General features: G+C 42.4%; 1 protein-coding gene across 3 annotated transcripts; it reads right to left on the reverse strand.

Annotated features, from left to right (window-relative positions):
* Positions 1-1,503: 1,503 nt before the first annotated feature.
* LOC139746012 (zinc transporter ZIP1-like) lies at positions 1,504-11,896 on the reverse strand. Of its 3 annotated transcripts, XM_071656809.1 has the most exons (4): positions 11,416-11,879; positions 7,676-7,747; positions 4,263-4,506; positions 1,504-2,952 (listed from the first exon to the last, which is right to left on the reverse strand). In XM_071656809.1, the coding sequence occupies exons 3-4, from the start codon at positions 4,389-4,391 to the stop codon at positions 1,810-1,812; spliced, it is 1,272 nt and encodes a 423-aa protein (XP_071512910.1). In that variant the 5' UTR covers positions 4,392-4,506; positions 7,676-7,747; positions 11,416-11,879; the 3' UTR covers positions 1,504-1,809. The 3 variants fall into 3 exon arrangements, with proteins under 3 accessions (XP_071512910.1, XP_071512909.1, XP_071512907.1); XM_071656808.1 differs by lacking the exon at positions 7,676-7,747 and having other exon boundaries at positions 4,263-4,503; positions 11,416-11,896; XM_071656806.1 differs by lacking the exon at positions 7,676-7,747.
* Positions 11,897-12,102: the final 206 nt, after the last annotated feature.

A 12,102-nucleotide genomic window follows, 5' to 3' on the forward strand; every position in this document is an offset into this window, starting at 1 on the left:
GTACAGTTTTCATAACCGATCTGTTTAACAGTGTGGTTGATCTGTGGCAAATGGTACTTATTTGATTTTTTACATGAGTACGTTTGTGTGTGATTTGAGAGAAGGTATGATCTTGGTGTAAGGTGGAAGTGCTTCAAGTAGGGGAGGGGGGGTGGGGGTGGGGGGTGGCCCTGTAGGCGTAGCAAATTTTGGTTTTGTTTAACGTTCAGGTGGCGGCAGTCGGTCCACAGTCTGCTCGGCTGTTCATCTTCCCACTGAACACCTGGTTAGGCTAGGACATGTGAAGCGTCCTGGGTAAACCATGGAAAGTTGTGTGGGGCCTGGTTGTGGGTAGGCAGCTGTGGTTCGGTGCATTACACATGACAGCTAGAGAATGGATGCAAGTAAATGCGGCCTTTCTTCGTCTCTTCCTGGAGCAACCTCGCTAACGCGGGAAACGGCGATCAATTATGTAAATTCACACACACACACACACACACACACTGGAAATTATTTACTATACCACACAACATGCGAGGTAAGGCTGGTTATGTAAAGTGTTGGCCGCTCCCTTGTGACACTGAGTATGTCTGCCCTCACTCACCCCTGACGCTGATGTGTCAAACACGTTAGAGTCAGCCTCACTTCCCTGAGTAGCTGATGTCATGTATCATTTGACTGTCACATGTAATGAACATTCCAACCAAGAAAACTGGAGACTGGTAGGAACGGTACGATGATTCTTATCACTAACTATGATACAGAAGATAATGTGATGTGACGGACGGGCGAGTGGTGGGTGACCGATCGTACTTCATGTACTGTGGGTTGTATCAACGTGCCAGCAGGTCCCCCCTGGTCCTGAAGCCTCTGTGATTAGATAACTCTGCCATTCAAAGGTGGTTTATCACTTTCTGAGTAGAATCACGTGATAATTTTCCCCATTGTTGAAGTTGTTGATGATTGGATGAAATGTGCATTACTGGCAGATTTATAGGCCAGATCATGTGGTAGATTTTAGCCTCAAGAAAACTCATTGACTTTCGTCTGCCGTGTGTAAGAAAAGAAATGACTGTGCCATATTTCTTGAGCTTTGGCTGAAATATGGCCAAATTACTGAGAAAAATGATCCGATGAATTTCATATAAGGAAAATGTTGGGCTTTAGATACAAATGTTCGAGGCAACTGTCATGACAGCTTCAAGAAGGCGTCATCAAGCCGGATATGCGAGACGTACACAGCAGCACCACAACTGATGATGGTCAGTAACATTTCACCGTCATGTTGTCAACGTCACATTATCGCAATCAACCAATCAGAGATGCGCAATGCAGAAGGCTAACCACGTTCCCAGCACGTCACGTGTCTGGCCTGAGGTCGCTCATACTGGTGTGGACAGGAAGGTCAACATCTCCCAGGGTGACCTGCTATATAGATAGACACAATGACATGAAGGTTAGAAAAGACGTTATAATATGATGACATGTGACTGCTGGCTCTTCAGTGTAGAAATATAGAATGAAAAAACTGATATCTCAACTTTATTGACGATAAGAGTAACAAAGTAAGAGACAATAACAAACAATGAATATATCAGACACTTGAGGAACTCATTTATTTCCTCGTTCTTTATCTACTACTATTTTTCTTTCACCCGAAATGGCCACCATTAGGGTATGTTTTGCCCGTGTCTTCTTGTTCGCTGTGAGAAAATTTCTGAGATGGTGACATCAATGTCTCATTAATGGTGACATCAAAGTCTCATTTCATGTGAGCTGAGGAATATTTTGTGCTGAGGTGTTGCCATCTGACACTGTTTACTCACACTCTCAGACCTCATTGTAAAGGAGTGACGTCGTGTCGTTCCAGATCTCATTATAAAAGGCTGAATCAGTGACCTCCCAAACCTCAGTGTAAGAGGCTAAATCGGTGTCTTCCCAGGCCTCAGTGTAAGAGCCTAAATCAGTGTCCTCCCAAACATCAGTGTAAAACACGGAAGGAGTGATATCGTCTAAGACATTAGCATAAGAAAGTAAAGACACATTGTCGGCCGTCAGGTTTACATAGGGGGTGGCGCTCTGCTCTGGACTTACAGGGACGTATGTGTCCAACACCTGTAGCCCCGCCATGAAGACAAATCCTATTAGGAAAGTCCACATCCTGACCTGGCCTCCCCGTGGCCTGGCTCTTTCTCTCTCCAGCACCTCGCAGAAGGTGACGTATAGGATGGTGCCGGCAGAAAACCCCTGCAGGAAGGTAGGTACGAGGACTCCAGAGGCAGTGGTTTCCGCTATCATGGAAGTCACCAGCGTCCCGGCAAGGCCGCCGATGGGAGACGCCAGAGAAAATATTATCATGGACACCATGAATGGCGTCAGAGTTACTCCAACCTCTAATAATTCCATTGCCATACAGAAAGCTATGATCAACTTGTGGGCAGAGAGAGCACCAAAGAGCAGCCATACGTCCTTCGGCTTGTGGACCAAACCAAGCGCTAAGCCTTCCATGATGCTGTGTAGTGAGAGTGCCACCACAACCACCACAGCTCGCATCACAGACAAACCTTCATCCAGTGCCGGGGTGGCGATCACAACCTCTGGCTGGCTGCTGCTCTCCCTCTCCTCATGCAAGAACTTCTCCAGACACTCATCATCAACATCTACATCAGTATTTGCGTGCGTTAAGTTCGATTTGCACGGTGTCTGTACATTCACATTCATCTTTAAGGATTCATTTGTCTTTTGCTTCTTGTGGTGGTTTTGATGGATGCAGGAGTGGACGACCTCCTCGATGATGTAGATGAAAAAGAAACCAACACAAACTATGAGCTCAGCCAGCGGGTAGGGTATTTGCGGGATGAAGCCTGAGTCCATGGCCTCCTGCATGTAGTAGCGAGTTTCGGGCAAGAGGTGAAGGAAGACGGTGGCTAGCAACACTCCGCCACCGAAGCATAAACATCCGCTCAGAAACATCTGTCAAAAGATCCGTTTAGGTCAGTTGCAGCAACACAGCCCTGTGATAGGTATTTACTTAACACTACAAAGAAATAGGCAAACTGAAGCCACAAGATACACACACCCACTTTCACTAATTACCTCTCATTACCTCATGAAAAATATCGAAAAAGGAAGAACGATGAACACTGTTCACTGATCAGCCCTACATACGACACAGGGAAGGATCGACACCCACCCCGGGCACTTGACCCAACGCCATGACAACATGTGTACTTTATAAACCTTGATGATACATATGTATAGGTAGGTCGCTACATGTATTGATATCTATACACCACCGTCCAGGATGTCCTCCAATAACTAGGTTTTAAAACGTACTGTGTTTTCAGGAACGGTGACAGATCTGTCTTAGGACTGGGATTCGAATCTCCTTCCAAAATAAGGTAAAGTCCCTCCTACTGTACCTGGGTGAGGTGGTCCCCCTGCTGGACCTTGCTGTCAACTTGACCATCATCATGAGCTCCAGTAAGCCGGATCTTTAGCGTCAAACATTTCTTTTCTTCCAGGTCTTTTGCATTCTTTTTGTTTATTTTGTTTTTGTTTTAAAAATAGCCTATAACTGTGTCTCAGACATACAAACAAGAATCCTTCGCTTTCAAAGAGAATGATCCAACTCGTTATGTGTTTCTGAGAAGAAAGGTTTATGGACATGACATGTGGCAAACACCAGGGAACACATAAGGATAAAAAAATTTCTTATGGGATAAAGTTATCACGAAGGTAATCAGAGTGACACAGAGTTAAAAATTCTTCATGGAAGTCAGGTGTTACTGCCTCAGTGTACTGAAGCCAGTGTGGATATGGGTAAAGATGTGTCAGACTACCTCCGCAAGGTCGACTCAAACTTCTGCTCCACGATGATTACGTTATACTCATCATAACGGAAAAACTATTATTTGGAAGGGCCATTTTGTTTTTCACTTTTTATCCATGCACAAGTAATCAAAAACCTTTACAAATTTCAGTAAGATTTGAAAATAGAATAATTACATTAAAGTTGCAGACAATATATGACGCTAAAGCACCACAACATTTCCCTCTCACCTGTAGTTAGTTATTGAGAAACCGAGAAAGTTATGAAGAGTTGGACATAATGTAATAAAAGAGAATGTCTTTCCTTACCTAAAGCAGGGAGGCAAGTTTTCCCGACATGAAGTAATCAGGTTTCAATGATATCCACAATTTATCATTAAGAGACGTTACTGCTGCATACACAGTGTGATGAAACACAACGACTTGCTTTACCTAGAGGGTGTGAGGGTTACCTGTGTACTGTTGCTGTGGAGGTGACGGAGGACCAACCTCCGCACGAGGAGTGGCAGGAAGGAGGCGGCCAGGGTGAGCACCGTCATCAGCGACAGCACCACTGCCTTCGTCTCCACCAAACCCAGCATCCTGCCCCACACCTGCTCTGTCTCCTCTTCCTCTACTGCTGCTGCTGCTGCTGCTCCCTCCGCTCTCTTTCACCGTTCCACCGTCGCCTCGCCTCGCCCACGTTTGTCTCCACTGCTGGCGTAGTGGGAGGAAATCCTGAATCAGTTTATGGACTCTTTTGATGCCACTTTATTTCTGTAACATTCACACCGCCTCCCCGAGCTGCCAGCCAGCCTCTCCAACCTTGGATCCAGAGTCCAGTCCCTCTCACCTGCACCTGTGAGGCGTGTTGAACTGTTCCTGAGGATGTGTTGTAGGAGTTTGGCAGAGGGTCCTGGGGATGTGTTGTAGGAGTGTGGTGGTTGTGATGCAACGTCAAAGATGTCAAATATTAGTTAAAAAGCTGTATAAGGGATGATTGTCGTGTGAAATAGATAATGTCAATGCATGTTGAAGAACTGGTGAAGGAGTATTTATTTAACAAATGATAATAAAGTATTGTATCCCCTGGGCAACACATCCAACCACTTTACTAATAATGATAATGAATACTTTGTTATTCTTTCTAAGCTAGGCTTCACAACAGGCTTAGATATTCTGTCACAGAAAACCTTCATCTAATATTTGTTACAAAAAGAGAATAGCCTACGTAGGTCATAATGTATTACACACATATATGACGAACAACTGCATCAAACAGGTATAACTTTAAACAATGATCGTTATAATGTAATGTTGGATGATGTAGAATATACGTCGAATGTCTAACACACAAACAAAGTAATAAAAGCGGAGATGCAGAAAACAAGACATGTGTCATCAGAGCAGACAACAGACACAAGCGACTGGAACTGTCTCAAGATTTGACGATTCATGTCTCTGAGTTAGTCTGGTAACGCCAGAGTGAGTTCGGTAACGTTAGCGTTAGTCTGGTAACACTAGAGTTAGTGCGGTAATGCTAGTTCATCTCAATGAATAAACATGCAATACAGGAAAAAATCCCATTTTTCCTTTTCTGTGACAATTCAAAAGTGGTGAGCCAGGCGGCAGGAAGCCAGGAGGCTTTTATTTGATCTGAGCAAATTGCCTGCAGTAAACCAGACAAATCTCCTTCATGAATAGTATCACTATATCATCAGGAATCATTTACTGTACATGTTCATGAGATCTTCCCTCAGCATCAAATGTCCCTACCCTCAGCATATGGTACATCATCATCCCTGTATAATGATACATGGCATGGCAGTATTCTAAGTTCCCTTTAGTTTCTCATTTCTCTGAGTAACTCATCCGGTATAATCCATTTCAAAGTTACACTCTGCAAAGAAAGCGTTAAAGCTTCTATCCTCACACTGAAACTCTGTTGTGCTTGTTAACATAGTCAACTAGAGACTTAGATAACAGAGGAAATATATATCATTGCATTTGATTTTAGAATCGTACCTCAACGTATGCAAGGCTTAACATACACCGTTATGGCAACGTGTAATATGATCACTTTGATAGAAGAAATAATTGAAGCTCGGATCCAAGATGAAGATGTAAATATCCTAACTTTAATGGCATTACTTAACATAGTGAAATAACGTAATGTATATTGCCTACCATTCCCCTATATGAAATTGCTTATGTTTCGTTTTACTGACGACAGGAACCTCTTCCACAAGGTCTTCGTTAAGTATGTTTACCAACATTTATAATGGAAGCCTCAACAAATAAAAATCTTTAGTAAAGAAAAAACTGGCAAGAAAATAGCCAGGTAACGCAGCATTTTATCTTTTGGGTTTATATACCAAAGACCACAACAACAAGGCCACATGAGAGACCCACTCATGGATCCTCATGTCATACGACGCCTACCCCCGTGCCTCTGGTTACAACATCCACTGCTTTTTGATGACTGGCTAGCCTGTCAGTCTCCTGCCCAGTGACAAATACAGAGAAAGATCTGCTTTTGCTTCTCTGTTGAAAAAAATATCTATATTTCGATGAATTTGTGCTATTGATATCCTGAAGTGATGTTTCGAAATCTACATAGATTTAAGAAACATTTTGATAAACATTATTTTTATCATTATAACGGAGACACCTTGATTAAGTTTTGCTGACCAACACGAGCAATGACAATGTGGTCATTATTCCGTGCAATTATCTAAGTTTGTATAGTTCAGTAGTTGTTGTAGCAGTCTCTTTGAAGGAGATATTAACCTTAACCAAGCTATGTGTGGTGTTAGTCGAGTACAGCTCCCTCTGACGGCCCCGCATTAATTCCGACAATCCTGTATGACGGCCAGAGAATAAAGATCCTCACAGGCTAGCAACAAACCCAGCCTGCCATGGAAAACACACACACAGGAAGGTGGGGGGGGGGGGGGGGGGTGACCTTCAGGTTATACACTAATGATTTTGGTTAAGTTTGGTATTCATCACATTAAATTAGACTAGATTGGGTTGAGTTAGGCTATACCAATGTCCTTTTTTTTTTTTTTTATATATAAACACAGTGAGGATCCTATTCGTTGGAAAATGACTCGCTGTTTACCTGGGTGATAAACACAGCTGGAACCTGTAGGTGAGTAATGTACATGAGAGGTAGTAGTAGTATTGTACATGTGTTACGTAGTAGTTAGTCCTGGTTTATAAACTCAGTAACTTAATTTTTTTTTGTAGTGCAGATTAAACTTAACTTGGTCAGTGGCAATATAGGCTATGTAGATGTCACATAACAACTACTGTGTGAGTACTAAATATATTCCCTACGTCTTGTATAATACTGGAAAGTGATAGAGTATATACAGCAGCTGCCTGCATGAAATATGTCACTGTATCAGAATCAGATTAGCGTTGCTTTATGATAAATCCTAAAACAATCCATCGACGTTGATTATACAGGAACAAGTTTCAGAAGAAAGATGTAGAACATTGCCATAGTAGCAGCAGGTGTCAATGTAGTACCAGCAATTCTGGAAACGTATATTGTCTGCTTCAGTGGTCATAAATGATGAGATGTTGTAGAGCAATAATCGTAATCAAGCAAGAGGTGTGTGGAATTGTTTATGAACTCATGTTGCTCAGTGTTGTGTTTGTAAGAAAGAATATTCTTGAAACATAGGAAGTGCCTCTGATTCAGAGTCATTTACAATCCATTGATAAGGAACAAAATGAGAAAATGCTTGATGAAGAAGCTGAAACAAAGGATCACTTACTTTACTGCAAAACATGATATCAACCAGCACTTGAACTCTGCCATGAAAGAGTAACAACTGGGGATACACGTCATTCAAAGTCAAGAGCAATGAGTTACCTTGATTCAGAGAGGTTAATTGTAGGCGATTTACCAATCACTTACGACGATCTTGCCTTCATGCGCCCATGACTGTAAATTACACCATGTTATGAAACATATCATCGTTGATATCATATCTGCCTCATATGCAATAATACATAACATTCTGTTTCAGAGAAATAATTAATATTCATAAATTAACCATAAATCATAAGATGTCTTCCACCAGACGTCTGACGCATCATAACTGGCCAGGCGGAGGCAGGGAGTTGGAAAGAAGTAAGTGTGTGGTGACTGCAAAACCATAGAGGAGCATCACACACGGGAATGCATCTCTGAGAACTTTAATTTCATGCCAGAGAAACGGAATATCTTGTTATGTGTTCGCAGTCGTGCCTTATGCCGGAGCAAACATGAAAAAAAAAAAAAAATCAGGTGTCAACAACACTGATTGTAGTGTTCACAAACTACACCATGTCATTAAAAGTAGTTCATCCTCATGAAAAAGCAGCTTGTTTCATTACTTTTAAATGTTGAAGCATTACAACATTTAGGCCAAAATAAGACAAAGAATCGTTTAGATCAGCTCATGCTTCATGCCATCCATGACGTAGCTACTAGATAAAGATAGTTCATCACGTAGGATGAAGACAATGGGAGATCCTGAGGAACTGTGATGCTGCACTTCAGCCGTTTTAAGATATCACAAAAAATATTGGTGGCTCTACTGCTTCAGTATAAGAGGTAACACCTCTAACAGTTTCCGTGAAAGATATCTTTAAAACAGATAAGAACCATAAAATAATATATGCTGCTGAGCTGTCACAGAGATCTGATAAGGTATAAGATGGTGATACTTAACGCAGTTTGCAATATTACGTCAATTCAAAACGTATGAGGAAATTCTCCTCTTCTGGTGTCACAAGTCGTGTAGGAGCAGTAGGTGGTCACTTCTTTATTACGAAGTTACCGAAAGGGATCAAACTTCAGACAGCAGAACGTACCGACAACACCGATATGCAAAATTCACAGAACCATCAGTGATTTCATGACTGCATGCCTAACTTCCAAAAGTGATGAAGAAACTGAACCAGAGAAACAAAATGTTCACCACAAATAATACAACAGTACCACACGGAGAAGATATCAACACAAGAGGAGGAGGAGGAGTCTTTGTCATGGTGGAGCGAGACAAAGCTTATCCCATTTTGAAAAACTTAGCTAAAGCCTACCTAGTCCTGTCCTGGAACCCTACCTAGCCCGTCCTCGAACCCTACCTAGCGCCGTCCTCGAACCCTACCTAGCGCCGTCCTCGAATCCTACCTAGCCCGTCCTCGAACGCTACCAAGCCCGTCCTCGAACCCTACCAAGCCCGTCCTCGAACCCTACCTAGCGCCGTCCTCGAATCCTACCTAGCCCGTCCTCGAACTCTACCCAGCCCATCCTCGAACCCCACCTAGCTTGTCCTCCATATATATATATATATATATATATATATATATATATATATATATATATATATATATATATATATATATATATATATATATATATATATATATATTCCCTGCGTGTCGTAGGAGGCGACTAAAAGGGAAGGGAGCGGGGGGCTGGAAATCCTCCCCTCTCTCTCTTTTTTTTTTTTTTCAAAAGGAAAGAACAGAGAAGGGGGCTGGATGAGGATGTTTCCTCAGAGGCCCAGTCCTCTGTTCTTAACACTACCTCGCTGACGCGGGAAATGGCGAATAGTATGACAGAAAGAATATATATATATATATATATATATATATATATATATATATATATATATATATATATATATATATATATATATATATATATATATATATTTTTTTTCTTTTTTTCATACTATTCGCCATTTCCCGCATTAGCGAGGTAGCGTTAAGAACAGAGGACTGGGCCTTAGAGGGAATATCCTCACCTGGCCCCCTTCTCTGTTCCTTCTTTTGGAAAATTAAAAAAAAAAAAAAACGAGAGGGGAGGATTTCCAGCCACCCGCTCCCTCCCCTTTTAGTCGCCTTCTACGACACGCAGGGAATACGTGGGAAGTATTCTTTCTCCCCTATCCCCAGGGATATATTTTTTTTTTTTTTTTTTCATACTTTGTCGCTGTCTCCCGCGTTTGCGAGGTAGCGCAAGGAAACAGACGAAAGAAATGGCCCAACCCCCCCCCCCCCCCATACACATGTACATACGTCCACACACGCAAATATACATACCTACACAGCCTTCCATGGTTTACCCCAGACGCTTCACATGCCTTGATTCAATCCACTGACAGCACGTCAACCCCTGTATACCACATCGCTCCAATTCACTCTATTCCTTGCCCTCCTTTCACCCTCCTGCATGTTCAGGCCCCGATCACACAAAATCTTTTTCACTCCATCTTTCCACCTCCAATTTGGTCTCCCTCTTCTCCTCGTTCCCTCCACCTCCGACACATATATCCTCTTGGTCAATCTTTCCTCACTCATTCTCTCCATGTGCCCAAACCATTTCAAAACACCCTCTTCTGCTCTCTCAACCACGCTCTTTTTATTTCCACACATCTCTCTTACCCTTACGTTACTTACTCGATCAAACCACCTCACACCACACATTGTCCTCAAACATCTCATTTCCAGCACATCCATCCTCCTGCGCACATCTCTATCCATAGCCCACGCCTCGCAACCATACAACATTGTTGGAACCACTATTCCTTCAAACATACCCATTTTTGCTTTCCGAGATAATGTTCTCGACTTCCACACATTTTTCAAGGCTCCCAAAATTTTCGCCCCCTCCCCCACCCTATGATCCACTTCCGCTTCCATGGTTCCATCCGCTGACAGATCCACTCCCAGATATCTAAAACACTTCACTTCCTCCAGTTTTTCTCCATTCAAACTCACCTCCCAATTGACTTGACCCTCACCCCTACTGTACCTAATAACCTTGCTCTTATTCACATTTACTCTTAACTTTCTTCTTCCACACACTTTACCAAACTCAGGGATATATATATATATATATATATATATATATATATATATATATATATATATATATATATATATATATATATATATATATATATAAATGGCGAATAGTGTGAAATATATATATATATATATTTTCTTTCTTTCAAACTATTCGCCATTTCCCGCATTAGCGAGGTAGCGTTAAGAACAGAGGACTGGGCCTTTGAGGGAATACCCTCACCTGGCCCAATTCTCTGTTCCTTCTCTACCTGCCCAAATGTGTTTGGTGGCTCCAGTCGCGGACAAGAGCACACATCAATGCTGGGTTTTAACTGGAATGGAATATAAAGAGGTTAATGAAAGGGAAAAGGAGACTAGAAGTATTAACGAATCTGGAGGATTTGAAAAATATGAATAAATGAAATCAATAAAAATTCACTTTTGCGAGGCTGCATCATTGGGAGTACAGACAGTCTCCTCAGAATACTCACACCATAAGAGTTTACGTTACCCCGCCACTGGAAGTAGTGTAGCCTTGGGCTTTGTATATATGATAACACTATCGGGTTAGAGATCTGCTAAGCCTACGTTCACGGAACGAGAGAGAAATATATACATCAATTGTCTCTCTCCATCAATTTTCCTTCATCTAAGATGGCCTTCATTGGGGCATATTTGCCCATGTTATGTCGGTCACTATAAGGAAAGAGAGAGACAGAGATGAAGAACATACTGAGGACATGTACAGCGACGAGGACAGATATATCTCACCAACACGTTCCTAAGTGTGCGATAACGACCGGCCAGGAGACGCCTTCCTCTGCTAGCGGCAAGATGCAGTTGACTCTCTGGGAAGTAATGTATGATTCACCTCCACCGGAGGACAAACTAATCTTGGTCTCCCAGCGGGTCTACTGCCGTTATGAGAAACATATCTTCCTCGTATTGCAGGGAGAGGGAAGGAGGCTGAGGAAGGCTGCTGGTGAGGGAAGACACGCTCTCCCTGCCCTCATACAATAATCGCAAGTTGATAGTTTCTCTGCGCTAGCCACTCATCCAGTCTCTTCTCAGTAAAACTTTAAATTCATTTTTCACAATCAGTTGTTTACGTTTAAGTTTCAGAAGAGATCGGGGGTTCCTCACACTTCGACTGCCAGTATGACACTACACTCGGATAGCCATGGCCATCACCGCCAAGCGCCCGTGTCTCAGAAAACCGAATGAGAATGATACCTGGCCGTACGCTGGTGTGCCAGTGTTCTCATTACATATCTCATGGAGTTATCTCTCTTATCACGTCACCCAACGTAGAAAATAAACGCTCTGAGTGCTTACTCCTGTCTACGTGCTTACCATAACGTGTTATGTCATCCACAGCAGCAGGTGTCCAGGGATAAGATCATGATAGTATTTTATCGATTTTGCATGACTGAAGAACCATTAGACTCATTCCTCGGG

The sequence above is a fragment of the Panulirus ornatus genome, chromosome 63, assembly GCF_036320965.1.
Source record: "Panulirus ornatus isolate Po-2019 chromosome 63, ASM3632096v1, whole genome shotgun sequence".
Taxonomy (NCBI): Eukaryota; Metazoa; Arthropoda; class Malacostraca; order Decapoda; family Palinuridae; genus Panulirus; species Panulirus ornatus.

Coding starts and splice junctions, on each gene's coding strand:
- LOC139746012 (XM_071656808.1), bottom strand. CDS start 4,391: ATGCTGGGTTTGGTGGAGACGAAGGCAGTGGTGCTGTCGCTGATGACG. Junction 2,953..4,262: donor TCCACAGCAACAGTACACAG/GTAACCCTCACA, acceptor ATCTTTTGACAG/ATGTTTCTGAGCGGATGTTT.